The 18,444-nt window shown below is 39.5% G+C and overlaps 2 protein-coding genes across 6 annotated transcripts; one reads left to right on the top strand and one right to left on the bottom strand.

Annotated features, from left to right (window-relative positions):
- The first annotated feature begins 258 nt into the window (after window positions 1-258).
- On the top strand, window positions 259-8,827 carry LOC109892529 (transmembrane protein 120B). Of its 3 annotated transcripts, XM_020485117.2 has the most exons (12): window positions 743-1,202; window positions 2,908-3,026; window positions 3,143-3,259; window positions 3,358-3,417; window positions 3,505-3,600; window positions 3,698-3,787; window positions 3,924-3,989; window positions 4,161-4,222; window positions 5,149-5,241; window positions 5,830-5,894; window positions 6,379-6,447; window positions 6,680-8,827. In XM_020485117.2, the coding sequence occupies exons 1-12, from the start codon at window positions 1,140-1,142 to the stop codon at window positions 6,794-6,796; spliced, it is 1,017 nt and encodes a 338-aa protein (XP_020340706.1). In that variant the 5' UTR covers window positions 743-1,139; the 3' UTR covers window positions 6,797-8,827. The 3 variants fall into 3 exon arrangements, 1 of the variants encoding a protein (XP_020340706.1); XR_004210221.1 differs by lacking the exon at window positions 743-1,202 and adding an exon at window positions 259-595 and having other exon boundaries at window positions 5,830-6,447; window positions 6,680-8,395; XR_004210220.1 differs by having other exon boundaries at window positions 959-1,202; window positions 5,830-6,447.
- On the bottom strand, window positions 8,631-18,150 carry LOC109892530 (rho-related GTP-binding protein RhoF). Of its 3 annotated transcripts, none has more exons than XM_020485118.2 (5): window positions 14,517-15,024; window positions 13,703-13,790; window positions 11,415-11,524; window positions 10,438-10,572; window positions 8,631-10,226 (listed from the first exon to the last, which is right to left on the bottom strand). In XM_020485118.2, the coding sequence occupies exons 1-5, from the start codon at window positions 14,649-14,651 to the stop codon at window positions 10,062-10,064; spliced, it is 633 nt and encodes a 210-aa protein (XP_020340707.1). In that variant the 5' UTR covers window positions 14,652-15,024; the 3' UTR covers window positions 8,631-10,061. The 3 variants fall into 3 exon arrangements, with proteins under 3 accessions (XP_020340707.1, XP_020340708.1, XP_031682263.1); XM_020485119.2 differs by lacking the exon at window positions 14,517-15,024 and adding an exon at window positions 17,974-18,150 and having other exon boundaries at window positions 9,610-10,226; XM_031826403.1 differs by having other exon boundaries at window positions 9,610-10,226; window positions 14,802-15,015.
- Window positions 18,151-18,444: the final 294 nt, after the last annotated feature.

Raw genomic sequence — 18,444 nt, 5'->3', positions numbered from 1 at the left:
TTGGGGCATCTATGTAACCATAACAGTTTGTGGGCACCGTTTGTCACCGGTATAGTGCAATTAATGTATTGTTTAGTGGCTTTGTTGGCAGGCATCCCACTTTTTATTTTTTGCCCAACCAAGATTTACATGCTAAAATCACCACTGATTCCCGAGACATCATTCGTTTTGTTTTTCACTACCTTTACCCTCTTCACGGTCTCAACACTAGAACTGTCACTGCTGTCAGCAGCTCTTGTAGCAGGGCCATTCTTTTTTTAATTTTACTTTTCACCACAGACGTCCAGGACTTTCATCATCCCCACCCATACCATCAGAACTATCATCCACGTCCTGCACAGCTGTTGCTAAAACCGCCTACCAGAATATAGAACTATAGATACTATTTCGCTTCCTTGTTTGAAGTCGAACCTTGCGCGTCCAAGTTTACGCCTCCCCCAGAAAGTTCCTGTCTGCTTCTTCCTGGAGTGCTGCAGATACTGCAGGATTTTGTTCCAACTAGGCACCACACCGGACCAATTGAGCAAATTGATCAGTTCAATGATTGCCTAAATTCAACACACCTAGTCTTCCAGTTCGGTTACTCCAGGACCAGGTTTGCATATTCCCGATTTACACTAACCCCGTATGTTGTGCACTCGTCGATTAAGTTGCTAAACAACCAACCTGTCTATAATGAACGGTGGCAACAGTCTGTGACCAAGCGTTCTATCCCCATAGCAACCAACTTGCATAGACGTACACATTTTCCTGTCAGCGTTTGCGCTGAGTCAGTATTTTTTTTTAGTTCTTGTAAATGTATTATACTGCTCTTCAAATCATTATCCAAAACATTTTTCTCAAAAAGTAATGTGAAGCTGTTATTGTAATAGGCGTTCCTGTCTAGTATTAATATTTCTGCACTTTTAGAACTGTGACGTCACGAATGTACATTTGTATATTTGGGCGGTCTGACGCATGCGCGCAGCGTGACATGGAAAAATAATCTTGAACAGCTGTAGCAACCATTCTTATTATGCCTCAGTGGTAGCTACCAAAAAATACTAGTAACTGTCTGCGGCTGTATTGTAGCCATCTGGAGGTTCTGTACAGGGAGTCGGAGGACGCGAAATAGCTAGCTCGTGCCGCTAACTGTCACAATGTCCCTGCAAAGGTGTCAAACTGATTGGGAAGAAATTGACCAAGAATATCAACAATTACAGGTAGGCCTATGTGAAGCCTGTTTGACAGCTAGCTAACGTTAGTGCGTAGCGTGACGTGTACTACCGTCAGTTCGGCAAGAGAGGAGACGATATAGCTACGATTGTCAACTCAGTTTAGTAGATTGCTAGCTAGCCTGTTAGTTCGTTTGCTAGCTAGCTGGTTCAGTTAACCTTTTGTCAAATTAGTATGCTGGGTTATCGGATAACGTTATAATTGTACACAATATTTTGTATTCAGGAACTTTCCAATATAATTATGCTGAACAAAAATATAAACGCAACATGTAAAGTGTTGGTTCCATGAGCTGAAATGAAAGATCCCAGAAATGTTCCATATGCACAAAAAGCTTATTTCTCTCAAATTGTCTACAAATTTGTTTACATCCCTATTAGTGAGCATTTTTCCTTTTCCTAGACAATCCATCCAGCTGACAGGTGTGGCATATCAAGAATTATACAGCATGATCATTACACATGTGCATCTTGTGCTGGGGACAATAAAAGGCCACTCTAAAATGTGCAGTTTTGTCACAACACAATGCCACAGATGTCTCAAGTTTTGAGGGAGCGTACAATTGGCATGCTGACTGCGGGAATGTCCACCAGAGCTGTTACCAGATAATTTAATATTCCTTTCTCTACCATAAGCCACCTCTGTCGTTTTAGAGAATTTGCAGTACATCCAACCGGCCTCTCAACCGCAGGCCACGTGTATGGTTTTGTTTGGGCAAGCGGTTTGTTGAAGTTAATGTTGTGAACCATAACCCCCAAGTGCCCCATGGGGCGGTGGGTTTATGTTATGGGCAGGCATAAGCTATGGACACTGAACACAATTGCAATTTATCGATGGCAATTTGAATGCAGAGATACGTGATGAGATTCTGAGGCCCATTGTTGTGCCATTCATCCGCCGCCATCACCTCATGCTTCAGCATGAAAGTGCACTGCCCCAAGATCTGTATACAATTCCTGACATCTGAAAATGTCGCAGTTCTTCCATGGCCTGCATACTCACCAAACATGTCACACATGGAGTACGTTTGGGATGCTCTGGATCGACGTGTTAGACAGTGTGTTCCAGTTCCTGCCATTATCCATCAACTCCATACAGCCATTGGAGAGTGGGACAACATTCCACAGGCCACAATCAACAGCCTGATCAACTCTATGCGACTCAGTCAAATGACTGATTTCCTTATGAATTGTAACTCACTCAGTAGAATCTTTGAAATTGTTGCAGTTTATATTTTTGTTCGGTATAGTATCCTGGGGTATGCAAGTCAGGTTTACTTGAATTGGTGCAGCTAGCTAGATTTTAATATATGGAAATTTGGCCAGTGAATGGCAAACGTTAGCTCGTTAACTAGCAATAATAGCTTGTTGAGGTCATAATAACAAGCAAGCAAACTAGCTAGCTCAGGTTGATAACAATGATTAGTAGCTAGCTAGTTGTTTTTATAGTGAAATCTCCCAAATTGTAACCTCGGCGCAGTTAAATCAGTCAACCAATGCAGGTATGTAGCAAATAAGGGTCACTTTACCCAGGGTGCAGTGGCTTCTTTCCCTCTCATTTCCTTCTTGACACCACTTGAAAGGACAGGATAAGTTCAAAATAAAATAAGTGCCGATTTGACAGTCTCTGCTATCAACATATTTGAGTACAGATGAAACATCCTTCGGTAATTTATTTCCATTTTATTTATAGGAAACTCACAAAGTGTACAGACAGAAGCTCGATGAGCTCACCAACCTCCAGGCAACATGCAGCAGTGCCATTAGTAAACAGCGGAAGGGTCTAAAAGACCTCGGGCACAGTCTGTGCAAGTAAGTAGCCTACTCTTAGTGCTGTCAGTTGACACAGAATGGTTGTCTTATTTTCCTGTACCAAAGGTCCCCATAAGTAGGACCTGAGGGTTTAAAGGTTTAATTTTCTTCTACAGGTGCACAAAAACAAGTGATGAGAAAGAAACGGAACTGATCAAAGACATCCAAATACAAATTAAAGACAAAGAGAACTTCTTCTTTGATATGGAAGCCTATTTGCCAAAGAAGAATGGGTCAGTGTATTTGAGGACTTTATTATTACATATTTTGGTTACAGATGTTACCATATGAGGGTGTCAAAGCATATTGTAAAATGTTTATCTCTTTTCAGATTGTACTTAAATTTGGTGCTTGGCAATGTGAATGTAACACTTCTCAGCAACCAGGCAAAGTAAGTGTGCTTTAACAATATCTGTATTCAGTCACATCCCCATGGTTTCTGCTTATGACCCCCTGTTTGTTCTATTCTCTGGAGCAGATTTGCCTATAAAGATGAATATGAGAAGTTCAAGCTTTTTATGACAATAATCTTGATGTTTGGGGCCATAACCTGTCTCTTTTTGCTCAATTACCGGTGAGTTGGCTATGTTATGCATTTGATGTTTCCTTGTAAGCATCTTTTAATGTTTCATCAAACGAAGTAGTTGTAAATGTCTGTTTTGTTGTTGCAGTGTCACAGATGAAATCTTCAACTTCTTGCTGGTTTGGTACTACTGCACTTTGACCATAAGGGAAAGCATCCTCATGAGCAATGGGTCCCGGTGAGCTACTAAGCTTTTTATGTGATTTTTTTTATATTTAAAAAAAAAATTTTTTACTCTGAGATCAAAATACTTTACCAGTGTGCCTACCAAGTTATGCTTCTTTATTCTAATTCCACTCCATGTGTCCTTTCAGGATCAAAGGGTGGTGGGTCTCCCATCATTATGTCTCTACCTTCCTATCAGGTGTAATGCTTACCTGGTAAGTGCTTTATTTTTTATTTTTTTACTTTGAACACTTTCTTTGAATTGCTGTTGGTCAAAAGCAAAACATCTGTTGGCAGTTGCCTTCAAAGGTTTTTTGACAAGCAGTTTGATTAACGTTATCCCATCACCTGTATTGATTGGTTCCTCTGTTTGCTTCTTCTCAAAGGCCAGAGGGGTCCATGTATCAGATGTTTAGAAGTCAATTCCTTGCATTCTCCATTTACCAGAGTAAGCATCTACTTTTTCTATTTATACTGAACAAAAATATAAATGCAACATGTAAAGTGTTGGGCCTATGTTTCATGAGCTGAAATAAAATATCCTAGAAATCTTCCATGTGCACAAAAAGATTATTTTCCACAGTTGTGTTTACATCCCTATTAGGGATCATTTCTCCTTTGCCAAGATAATCCATCCATCTGACAGGTGTGGCATATCAAGAATTAAACAGCATGATCATTACACATGTGCACCTTGAGCTGGGGACAATAAAAGGCCGCTCTAAATGTGCAGTTTTGTCACACAACACAATGCCACAGATGTCTCAAGTTGAGGGAGTGTACAATTGGCATGCTGACTGCAGGAATGTCCACCAGAGCTGTTGCCAGAGAATTGGATAGTCCTTTCTCTACCATAAGCCACCTCCAAACGTAGTTTTAGAGAATTTAGCAGTACCTCCAACCGCAGACCATATGTAACCACGTCAGCCCAGGACCTCCACATCCGGCTTCTTCACCTGTGGGATTGTCTGAGACCAGTCACCCAAACAGCTGATAAAACTGAGGAGTATTTCTGTCTGTAATAAATAACTTTTGTGAAGAGAAACTATTTCATATTGGGTGGGCTTGGCTCCCCAGCGGGTGGGCCCCTGCCCAGTCATGTGAAATCCATTGATTAGGACCTGCTGAATTTATTTCAATTGACTGATTTCCTGATATGAACTGTAACTCAGTAAAATAGTTTACATTTTTGTGTGTTGTGTTTAATAGTCTTGTTACATAGATATTGTGTTGAGGAAAAAAAAAATAATAATAATCACAGGCCGCACAATACAGCCTAAATTACTGTAATGTAAGTGCATGTCATTGCTCAAACATTATTGGTTGTAAAGGTGTTTGATACATATTTTATTTATCCATCCTTTTGTTTTTCAGGCTTTGTGCATTTTCTTCAATATTACTACCAAAGTGGCTGCTTATACCGGTTACGAGCTTTGGGGGAGAGAAATCAGTTGGACCTCACAGTGGGTAAGATGAGCTCCTTTTCAGTTAGGAAAGCTTCTAAGGCTTGCTTATTGGTTATGACTTGGGAAACCCCCTGTGGGCTTTTGAACCATTTACAAGACAGTTGTGTGTGTTAATAGTTGTTACAATAAAGTGGGCCACAAGCAACCCCATGACTACAAAAATGGGACGACGGTGGGGTTTTACCATTAAGCAAGTTTTTCTTCCATGTTGAGTGAAATCCCAGTTGTCGGAATACCTTGCAGAACATCACACTCTTTGAATCTCAAGTTTTCCTTTCTACTGCCCAAAATTGCAATTATGATATTCATTTTTCTAGTGTATTTCTATCTGGCTGACCACAGAGAGCTGATGGATAACATCTCACAATCCGTTTGCAGCTGCCCCTTGAACAGAGTATTGGTTCTGACATACAGAATGTTTAGCTCTGTTTTTGGTATAGCTTACTGTATTCTCCTTACCATAATGTGTCTAATGATTAACCTGTACCCTTGACAAAGCTTTTTAAACTGGATGTAAAATTTCTGTAGTTTGTGCCTTAGCGAATGTTAATTTTCCACCATTAGTAATGTATGCGTGTCTGTTTTGCAGAGGGGTTTCAGTCATGGATGTGGAGAGGGCTCACCTTCCTCTTGCCATTTCTCTTTTTCGGCCATGTAAGTCAAACACCAGACCACCACGCAGCTCCTAAATATGGGTTTAGTTCAGAGGTTGTTTACATTTATTCCACCTTTCTACTACTTTCAACTCAAGACATTGACGTATCAGGCTTAATATCTTTTCTCAACAGTGATGAACTTAAACACAATTGTATTAATTGGTCATCCAGGGATGAGGTCGGGTTAGTCTGGGTGTGTGCCAGTGTGTTTCACACAGACTGGGATGAGAGTGGGGTGGGGAGACGGTCAACTGAAAGTAAGAGGTTATTGCAAAATCTGTCACTGTTGTAAATAAAGTCTTGCCCAACATGATTGCAAGGCTTTAATTTTGTTCCTTATTCCAGTGAATAAGATGGTTATTTCTGCTGTTTATACATTTACATGTACGCACTCCAGGGTAAGCTTCCATGCTCGTGTGCTTGAATAAGGTTTCAGGTCTTGGACTGAGCTTTTCTCTCTCTTTCTCCAATCCCCTTCACAGTTCTGGCAGCTGTACAATGCTATGACTCTGTTTCGGTTGGCAGGACATGAAGACTGTAAAGAGTGGCAGGTAAGGACAGAAATACTACCCTACAATCTCTAAGTCCATTGTTTTCAAATACAATACAGTACAACATGTCTCTACTTCCAGCCCGTCTTGTGCAAGCTCGTCTAGAATTTTCTTGTAACCTATGCTCGTTACAATACTTCTCTCTGACGCTGGAAGTTTAACCTTGTGAAGTCATTATACTAAATGTCATGAATACATGTCATTCCTAGTGCCTTTGTTTGTATCTTTTCAGGTATTTATGTTGGCACTGACATTTCTTGTCCTATTCCTGGGGAATTTTCTCACCACATTAAAAGTTGTTCATCAAAAGATCCAGGAAAATCCAGAAAAGGTGCAAAAGCAGGAGTGAGCGAGTCTGACTACAGCTCAGAACTCCAAGTGGCCAGTAACCAATAAGCAAAAGGGCACTTTGACACGCACAGCCGATGGAAAGATGGACGGCAGAGGGTTTGTGCCAGGAAAAGACAGAGCAGAGAGACCAATGTGTCTCGGACCGTGATGACAGCTGCAACATTAACCAATAATCTTGGCTGAGTGTGCTTTTGTTTCCGATAACCTGTCAATGTCCTTGCTACACATGCAATCACAACACAGAGCAGCTTTCGTCTGGCAGATGAACCACTGCGATCCTGGACCATTTGAGGCTTGATCCTTTTAGATTTAGTGAGTGGACAGACTAATTATGGTGTTGATGTTTTTAGGTCGGAGCATGAACTACATGTACAGAGAGCCACTCTTCAAACTATATGCAACTCAACAAAGACAAGTAGCATTAGGTCAGGGTTTCCCAAACTCGGTCCTGGGCCCCTCCAGGTGCACGTTTGAGTGTTTGCCCTAGAATTACACAACTAAATCAAATAATCAAAGCTTGATGATGATGATGATGGTGATTAGTTGGGTATTTGAGTCAACTGTAGTGCTAGGACAAAAACAAACGTGTACCCAGGGGGGGGCCCATGACTGAGTTTGAGAAACCCTGCATTAGGTCATGAGAAAAGGTGAGTTTACCTACAAAGTATATGTACTGTGTGGTCATGTCACTACTTCACCTAACTGTTATCGGTATGGCATATTCGAATACGTCCAGGGCACAGCCATTTTTTCACTGTTATTTGTAACTACAAGTGTCTGTCGTTTTGATGTTTTTCAGTAAAGATGCATTGAACTATATATTTCTCCCCGGTGTGCTGTTGAAAGTTAACCCATTTGCTTATTTCTGGATAGTGACATGTCTATATTATATAAACTAAAGCCTGCTTCTTCTTTCAGCAAGGTACCAGCCAGGACATAACTGATCATAGACATTTACACATTTTAACAGCAGCAGTTTACTACCATTGTTTGGGTTGATTTGGCAACTATAAATTACACAGGCATTCAATTTTTAAATGATGCGTATACTAATGATACTGACCAGGTTTGATTATACAAGGGTTTCTCTTCTGTAGTTGTCTGCACCTTGCTTAGCTGAGTGCCTGGTGGTGTAACATTTAAGACACAGTGGATTCGGCATAGAGACAAAAGTCCATATTTTTTAAATCCTGTAATCTGGTTCAAAATGAAAACCCTTTCAATTCATTATTATTTGAGAGACTTGTCCAAATCAGGTTGTGCAAGACGATGCTGGTTGTTTGAGTTCACCTTGATCACAATATGCTGTTAAGGTCCACAACAAACAATTGCTGCTATGAGCACTGGTACTGTGAACAAATGATTGGCAATAATGTCTTGAGCACGAATGTGCTGGAGTGATCAAGTGTATATTACTCTGCTGACATACATGGTATGTATAGTAACGCGTCCACTCTGAACTATGTACAATTCTCAAGAGTTTTTGTACCCATTTTCAGCATTTAATTTTTTACTGTTATTAGATGTGCATTTGAACAAAGTCCCAACTTTTATTACTTAGTGACAGGGCTTTCTAAATGCCTTATCTCTCACTGTAGCCTGTCACAATTGCGTGATGTATGTTTTTGTTCCATTTGGAATCAAGTGTTATGTTATTGGGGAAAATGTAAGGTCTTGGACTTTTAGTCCTGTTTTCATTTTAAAAAAAATCTATTGTACTCTCGAAGGGAACCACTATTTTTGTTACACTTGTAGGAAAAAGCTAAAGCATGTTATTGAATTTAACAGTTTGGTCTAATGATCATCTGTCAAATCTGCCACAATGCAGTACACAACAGATCCTATTTCCTCATGTATTGTTAGTTTGGTTTAATGTTCATGTCATGGATTGTCCTGTCATAAGACTAACTTGTGCCTGAACGTACACCTGTAACAAGAGACACTGGACAAAATCATTTAATTTATGCTGTCTCTTACTGCTTTTTCACACTGTATACATGGCTGTAAGACATAAAACATCTGATTCAAATATTTTGTCATGTCTTTTCATTATGTTTAGTTGTGGCATTTAATTGATTGGGCTGATTTATTTTCAACATGACTTATGTTAATATTGAATCAGCTTCGCTTGATTGTAGCTGTTCCCTCTTGGGGCAATGTACTTATGTCAGAGCCATTTATTTACATACATGGATATATATGGCTCTGTGTAATGTAATTTTACAGCTAGAAAATCATGTGATGTGTTTCTTTCCTAAACATATCAATCAGCATGTCCATATTATTCAGTTATCTAAGTAGGAAACACTGCCTTGTCTTTTTTCTTTATAGCAACCACCACTAGTGGGCACTGTCATTTAACTTAGTGACCTGCAATAAATATTTGTCCAGACTCCAGCTTTGAAAGGAGCTCATTTCTAACAGCTTTCAACCACAGTAGTAAATTGACCTGACAATATAAAAGGTGCAGCATCACATTGTACTCAGAAGATGGTGCACTGTGTATCAACATGCTTAGTAAGCACAGTCACTGATTAGTACTTATCATCCACTGCAGAAGGGATAAGCCGCTTACATGAACATATGTAATGGATATTTTCCCTGAGTAGGTATCCATTAACACAACTTCCTGAAACAAATCTTGCCAGGTGATAGTGATCAGTGGACCAGAGCTGTGAGGAAGAGTTATTCAAGGTAACACAGTACATTAAGTAGGTCAGTGCCTCGTCCTAGAAATGGAACTGCTATAAAAAAATGTTTTACAAATCAACCACTCAATGATCGTGAGAGATGTTAAAAAATAAACACCACAAAAGGCATAAGTTCTTTATAAAAGTAAAAATAGAAATTCAGTAATTGATAAAAGGATATTTGAAAAAAGGTATATGAAGTACAATCTCAATCTGCTTTTATATGCCAATTTACACCCTGGTCTAACGTAGCTAGTAATTAACAAAACCACTCTAGAATCCCAGGATAGACCTTGTGCCCATAGAACTAGCAGGAATTCCATCTCTATCCTAGCAGATCTTAGTAGATATTAGTTCAGTGTTCAATATCATTGTTCAGATACCAAAGGCATGAATTGGTTGGGGATAGAACAGGCTCTTCTTGAAATTGAATTAGGATGACCCAGGATGTGGCAAGCAGTTGTTTATAATAGACAAGCAGCAGAATGTGTAGCTTTGGCATGTAAGACCAGAGGACAGTGTCCCCTGTTGTGTCAATGGACTTCAAGCCTCTGTCCTTTCACTAGAACGAGGTCACAGGATGACACAATGCCTCTTCTTCGTACGTTGTCTTGCTCTGCGGCTTGATGCCAGGGCTTTTTTGGTGGCATCTCTGAAAATGTCCTCTACGTTTTCCCGGTATTTGGCTGAACACTCTAGATAAAGCTCAGCACTCATATGCCGCCTGGTCTCCTCACCCTGTGGAACCAAACAATGAGCAGTCACTGGATGACAGGGAGTACTGGACCAGAATTGGAGACTGGTAAACAGGGCAAAGCAGAGAAGGTTTTCTAGGATCAAGCATTTGAAAGCCATTATCCATAATTCAAATGAAATGGTTAAAGTCAAAGCACCACACCTCAAGTTATGTGTATAAACCCTGTCATCAGGGGGACAGGTTGATCCTCACCTGTGTGTAAGTGATGGGAGCCTGGTCCATGGCTTTGAGCCTCCTGGTACGCTCCTTATCCTTCCTCAGGTCAGTCTTACAGCCAATCAGAATGACAGGAACATCGTGACAGAAGTGGTTCACTTCCGGGTACCACTGTGTGAGACAGCAGAACACAATAGTGAATGTAGAGGTAAGAGGTCAAGGTAGGAAGGAGCTCAAACTGTCACATTGGGATTACACTCGGGATCATGGTGTTTGCATACTGTGTGTGTGTACTGTTTTCATATTTTCATTGACTGGACCCATAAACAATTAACAATACGTTTCATCAATGACCAAACAGACGAAACAGATACTTATAAAATAGCCTACAAAAATACTACATTGACAGGTTGTTTGGTTTGGCTCTACGTCCACCCAGGTATCGGTTCTACAAGTAGGCGTGTTTACCCCCTCCCTTGCTGTAATGTTTTGTGCTTACAAAGTCTCACTCTGACTGCATTCCCCTTGACTTTATCACATGGCATGCATTTATGGCTCTTTATTGACATCTCCCTGCTCATTGAGGGAGGCTTCCAGCACATTCCCGTCTGTTTTTCAGGCCAAGCCACTGGGGTCAAAGTTCATGTGCTCTGGTTGAGTCACAAGTAGCGAGCAAAGTCAAAAGAATGTACACAGTCACATCAAAGTCAATCTCCAACAATCATTCATCAAATTCCTGCCTAGATGTGATGTCTAACCACTTATAAGTGGTGAACTCGCAATCCCTTTCCCACCTCTCTGTGGTGACTAATGTTGTGCTTGTTTATTTGTACCGACAATACTCACTAGATCTAATATGCACTGTACCGGGATCCTAGCAAAACATGCAGGCCCTTAAATTCACTGTGGTTAGCTGCTTACTTAGCGTTGGCTGTTGTTGGGCAGAATATGAATGTCATTGGCTGTCACTGGATAATGTAATATTGTAGATGAATCATGATCAATGAGCTTACCTTGATTAAGACATTTTCAAAACTGGTGGGGTTGGTCACATCATAACAAACTAACACCAGGTTGGCATTCTGGTATGAGAGTGGCCTCAAACGATCGTAATCATCTTGGCCTGAAAAAATGGACACACAAATACACTCAATGTAAAGTGTTTGGTGAACTTACAGAAGGAAAAAATAGATCATATTACACCCCCCCCTAACAACCTCTAGTAATAAAATGAGTTGATACTGAACCATGTTATAACCCGTTTTAAAACCACATCCTGGCTTCAACTTCCTTTCCCTGTCAAATACAGTGGCTGTTGCGGCAGTTAGGCTAAGATAAGCCGGTGACTCACAGTGGAGACACTGTACTAGGACACGTGATAGGTTGTCCTTGGAAACACCAAAATCAGCCCCCAACATAGTAAGCAGATCATTCTGCCACTGTTATTAGTCAATATACGTGTAACTTACATTTCTAGAGGGGAGTGGTTTGCAATATCCAGTATTGATAGAGAACAAGTATAAAGTCATTTCTGAAACTAACTTCTCAGGCAGCCAAGTATTCCACAAGTCTTGATAAAACCATAAAATACAGTGTACAAAACATTAGGAACACCTTCCTAATATTGTGTTACACCCCATTTTGTCCTCAGAGCAGCCTCAATTTGTTGAGGCATGGACTCTACAAGGTGTCGAAAGCCTTCCATAGGGATGCTGGGCCATGTTGACTCCAATGCTTCTCACAGTTGTGTCAAGTTGGCTCGATGTCCTTTGGGTGGTGGACCATTCTTGATACACACGGGAAACTGTTGAGTGTGAAAAACCCAGCGGTGTTGCAGTTCTTGACACACTCAAACTGGTGCGCCTGACACCTACTACCATTCCCCGTCCAAAGAGACTTAAATCTTTTGTCTTGCCCATTCACCGTCTGAATGGTACACATACACAAGACATGTCTCAATTGTCTCAAGACTTAAAAATCCTTCTTCTTCTTCTTCTTCTTCTTCCCCTTCATTTACCCTGATTGAAGTGGATTTAACAGGTGACATTAGTAAGGGATCACAGCTTTCACCTGGTCAGTCTATGTCATGGAAAGTCAGGTGTTCCTAATGTTTTGTACACTCAGTGTATGCTGGTATAGAACCACATAGTGGAGGTGTCAAAATACCCATAAAACCTGGTGGTCAAAACAGTGAAATGGTTCCAATAATTTTTCTACCATTTATTTTTCCCATAGGGGATTTTAGAAACACTTAAAATAATGGCTGTGTTTTGTGATCCCTTACTGAAGTCACCTTCTAAATCCACTTCAATCAGTGCGTATGAAGGGGAGGAGACAGGTTAAAGAAGGTGTTTCTAAAAGTGTTTCTAAAATCCCCTATTGGAAAAATGTCTGGTGAATATGGGTAATATGACTCATACCGTGGTACTCTATTTGTGATTTACAATATCCATAACAACGAGCTGAAAAACTAGAAAATCAAGTTTGACATGATCTTAATCAAATAGTAAACTATTCAATAGAATAAAGTTATTATTTAGAAGCTATTAGATTTTCAATTCAATATCTAGCCATTTGAGCTGATAATCTGAGGTTTCACTGACAATGTCTAGTTTAAAGTATCAAAGAACCACTCAGATGCAAATACAGTTACAAACATAATTTCTATAGATGAGCCTCCACCACATCCTCTGTCACAGCAGCTTTCTGCAACGCTGCTGCTTGTCATTGCATCAGTGCTGTGAGAGGGCAAGGTGTACTCAGTGAGATGTCGCGTCATACTCATAGTTTACAAAAACAATGTAATCTACTACAGTCAGACAGTAAATCTACAATACTCCATTATGACATTTCAACAAAACACGTTGCTTTACAGAAATTTTTTCCAGTCATAGAGAAAGTCATGCCACATTTTCAGTTCTCATCCTCCAGCAAACTAGTCCCATGTTTGTTTTTACTGTTTATTCTCCAGAAAACAAGAGGATAAACAAGTCACAATATCTTTAACTGATGGCTATATTAGTCAATAATTTAAAGCATTTCAGAATCTCTGTTCTGAACCCAATGCTTGGATTGCACTGACCTGACACAATTCTATTGTTCTATCTAGCTTTATGTTCCACCTAGCTGATCAAAGATATGCTACTATGCTATGATATCTGCTCCAGCATTACAGGCAAGATGACTCCACACCCACAGAACAACGATCCACACCCTACATACCTGCCCATTGTGCAGGAACAGAACCCTCTTCTTTATCTATAGATACTTAATAATGATTATGTTGCATAGGGGACCTTACCGGCTGTGTCATAGAGGTTGAGCCGAATCTCTTTCCCTCCATACGTGACCGTGGTGACATATTTCTCAAACACAGACGGAGCATACTTCTGTTAAACGAAAATGACAAAGGGAGAAAGAAATTCAGTATTTCAATCATTTTGCATTTCATCCACGGGATACTGTAAATATAATTGAGACAATGTAATTCAACCAAAACTGGATACAGTGCCATAGATCTTGAAAACATGTAATGCTCTGTCTAGGATAATTTCTTAATTATGTTACAAATCATTATCTTTGGAGAAGGAAGCCTATATTTAGAATAGTGTTACTTATTTGTGCTAACTTACCATGACTTCTTTTGGGAGAGTTAATTTAGTGAAAAATGAATATATTTGCATAGTCTAAACTGTTTATTCAAAAGGTTGTTTATGCTGGAACTGACAGTGTTGGTATTAGAGTCATAACTTGAATAATGAACTAAGCATAAATCTGCTGACCAATAATCGAGATGGCAATAAAATAACTTGTTTTATTTGTATTAAGAAATAAGTTAGTAAGATTAGTGATATAAACAATATACTTTTACATTCATTTCATGGTAGAGTGCAGATAACCATGAGGCTACTTTCCTGACAGGAACAAAATCTGAGTATTGCTTGGTGATGTCACCCTCAAAAGGGCACAAATGAATAATGACTGCATAAGTAAAAAAAAAAATTAAAAGGGTGATTACTTTAATCTAAAACAATTATGTTCATAAACACACTTACTTCCTTACTCTAATAAGCAAACATCTCAAGAGATGCCACTAGATGCCATGTTGTCCTTACCTCTGGAAAGTCTCCTTTGGCATACACCATTAGAAGGGATGTTTTCCCACATCCCCCATCACCCACAATAACAATTTTTAGTTCTTCTCCCTTCTTAGCGTTGCCATTGCTAGTCATAGTACCATTCTGTGTCATATCTAGAGTCCAACAGGTCGCAGTCAGACAGAAGTCAGGATAAAGTCAGTCCCTCCCAACTGAGTCTGAACACATGTCAGTTCCACCCAATTAATTTATAATGAGAACCTGGCTAAGTGGGAAGAATGAGTGTCAACAAGAGGAACAAACCAAGCTCAGTCTCATCTTGAACAGGTGTCTCACTCTGCTCTGTTCACCACTTAATGGTCCTTTCCAACTTCAGTTATTTCCTAGTGACCCTGAACACCCTTCTCTTCCTAATCAATTTGTTCACTGAAAGCGTCTCTGTGGTAAAAGCTCATTCACGCAATAGAGTCAGTCTACAGCTGCTCGCTCTCTACCGCTCTGTAGTCATCTGGCCTGTTCCATCACATCACTGGGTGGGGGTGGGGCTGAGGCTCACACTGAGGCACTTCCTTTATTTAGAAAGGTGTGTTTAGTGGTCTGTAGAAGAGTTCTGAGTCATTCGCTCTGCTCTGTGCTCTCGCCTTCCCTCTCAGAGAAGAAACCAATGTTTTTTTTTTTTTTACCTAGGAAAGTCATTTAAGAACAAAATCTTATTTTACAATGACGGACTACCCTGGCCAAACTCTCCCCTAACCCGGACAGCGCTGGGCCAATTGTGCGCTGCCCTATGCGACTCCCAATCACATCTGGTTGTGATATAGCCTGGGATTGAACCAGGGCCTGTAGTGACACCTCTAGCACTGAGATGCAGTGCCTTAGACCGCTGTGCCACTCGGGAGCCAATAATGATCAGTGGCATCTGAAGTATTTGTGCTCTGTGATATAGAGAGCTATAACTGAGTGGACTCTGGGTTAGCTGGGGTTAGGATCACACACAGGCCTAGTAACATTTGACTTGACCCAGTAACCTGTGCCTATACCTTAAGAGCGCTCTTATTTTATACTGAACAAAAATATAAAACACAACATGCAACAATTTCAAAGATTTTACTGAGTTACAGTTCATATAAGGAAATCAGTCAAAATAAATGAATTAGACCCTAATCTATGGATTTCACATGACCTGGAATGCAGATATGCACGGTTGTGATGCCAGTTGGACGCACTCCAAATTCTCTAAAACGACTGAAGTGGCTTATGGTAGAAAAGTTAACACTAAATTCTCTGGCAACAGCTCTGGTGGACATTCCTACAGTCAGCATTCCAATTGCACACTCCCTCAAAACTTTAGACATCTGTGGCATTGTGTTGTGTGACAAAACTGCACATTTTAGTGTGGCCTTTTGTCCCCAGCACAAGGTACACCTGTGTAATGATCATGCAGCTTAATAAGCTTCTTTATATGCCACACCTGCCAGGTGGATGGATTATCTTGCAAAGGAGAAATGCTCACTAATAGCGATGTAAACTAATTTGTGGACAAAATTTGAGAGAAATAAGCATTTTATGCGCATGGAACATTTCTGGGATATTTTATTTCAGCTCATGAAACTTTACATGTTGCATTTATATATATATGTTTTTTGTAATTTACCACCATGGAAGAAAAGGTTCTTCTTTGTGTTGATTCATACAGTATATCACCCTGTGTGGTTCTAGTCTGGGTACCAGTCAGTTTTGCTGACATTCCATGAATTGTATTCCATGTTGCATGCCAACATTTAGCATGACAGGAGTGGCAAGGAGAAAATGATAGCTAAACAGACTGCTACACAGACTGTGGTTCAACTAAGCCCCTTGAAATTATAATGAAAATGTGACCACTAGACCAATAGTATATTGGCATCATATTTTTCTTAGAGTAAAGCTACAATGTATTTTAAAATCATAATCTCTGAGTCTCCTTAATTGTCTCAGATATCAAAACCATCAATGTCAAAAACTCAAAAGAAAACATAACAGACATCTGATTAATTTATATTTATTTGCAGTTCAAAATTATATTTCAATTAACATTTTGAAGGAGCAAGTACATTTGAAACACAATTTCTTTAAAATGGTAGCAGGATAACAATGATATTTTGATTCACATTTAATAAAGAGAAATAGCCTACCATTGGGTTGTTTTTTATGTAAATGTTTAAAAAATGTATAATTGTATGTAACAATCAAACTACTGTTTCATTGTCACCTACAGGAATGCCATCAAAAGGACTATTTCAAGTAGGTCTGTCATGTAGGCTTCCCGACATGCAAATGTGTGTGAAAAGCAATACAGAAAGAGAAACTCAATAAAACATCTATTTAGTTTAGATAGCATATACAGTTCATGGTAAAATAAATACAGACCCAGAGAAAATAAAAGCAAAATACACACAATAGGTCAATCTATATATGTACATTTTTATATCAGCATATTTTTCTAATCTAAATAACAGATCAACGAATCATGGAACAACGAATGGGATGTATGTGAAGTGGAATGTTAGCCTATATGAATAATAGCGTTGGCTTTTCTTTTATTGCGTCAATAAACCTTCAATATTCACAATAAATTGGAGTAAAATAATATTTAAAATCCCAATAGGCCACTATGGCCTCTCTCTCCTGTCCATTTTGGACTGTGTGTGATTGGTCACGCTGTAACAGTGGACATGTTGACAGCCTCCACAGAACGATTACAACATTAATTCTATGCATCATTGTGATTTGGATAGTGTTGGAGATGGAAATCAATTGTTTATGCAACAAAATGTAAATCTTAAAATGTTATCTTTATTTTCCTGTAACATGCTTAATCACAATTCATGAGCTAAAATGCCGTCGTGCATCCAACATAAATCAACGGGACTCCTACTATGTTGATAAATGAAAAACCATCCATACAATCTTTTATATTTCTGTGGAACTGAAAACCAGATTAGAAAGGACAAAAAACATGCGATTATAAAAAGACGTGTTTAAATTATTGCCGATTTAAATGTTTGTTGGCCAATAGATTGTGTAACATTTAACAGTGCTTTAAAAAAATGGAGATGATCTAAATTACCCCGGGTCGATTTATTTGCAGGTACGTTTTATTTTGTCTATAGGTTACAGGCTTTAATTGTTGGTTGAATAAGGTTTGAATTCATTATTCTAAATTAAAATACTCAATGGGATTTGAAGTACGCTTTCAAACGTGCAGAACCTCTCATTTTTCTGTTTTGACAAATACATCCTGACAAAAACCCTATCGAAAACAACAGTATCGATTAACTGAAAACCAAATAATTATAAAACGAATTTAGTTATGCTGTCATTGAAAACACTAATCATTTGAACTATTAACTTTTTAAAGGCCTAAATACCTTGCCTAAATAGAACAGCTTGACATACAATGGTCCGAGAGTATAGGCAAATAAATATACCCTACTGTGCTGCGAGCAGTCGGTCTTCTGCACAAGAGGCCCATTCCCTTTTTTCTGGGTGTGCTTTAATGTGTTCCTTCTCTGCTTGCGTAATAACAGCTGGTCGGCTTTGCCATACAACAAGCCTTTACACTATGATTCAGTCCGATTTAACAGTGCTCTGTCGGTCATAGAATAAGACATTTGGGTAACACTTTTTTATTTTCACACTACTTCCGCTCTAGCTGCTTCAATAATAGCAAAAACATGGTCTTCAATAATTTGAGCACTGAGGGAGCGGATGGAATGGCCTGCATGTTCTATTCTCTACAAGAAAGGCCCATCGATTGCTGGTATCTGGCTTGCCCAACGCGTCTATTTTGTTTTCAGAGGGTGTAAACAACAGTTTGTTGGATGCATGGTTTGCGGCGTTGCATGGAGCCTCGTGACCTTATGGTTCGACACTCCTTTTACCCTGGGCCATTTACGCAGCAATT

This window comes from Oncorhynchus kisutch, linkage group LG6 (assembly GCF_002021735.2).
Source record: "Oncorhynchus kisutch isolate 150728-3 linkage group LG6, Okis_V2, whole genome shotgun sequence".
Lineage (NCBI taxonomy): Eukaryota > Metazoa > Chordata > Actinopteri > Salmoniformes > Salmonidae > Oncorhynchus > Oncorhynchus kisutch.
The sequence above is the reverse complement of the archived record's forward strand: the minus strand, read 5'-3'. Positions and strand labels throughout refer to the sequence as shown.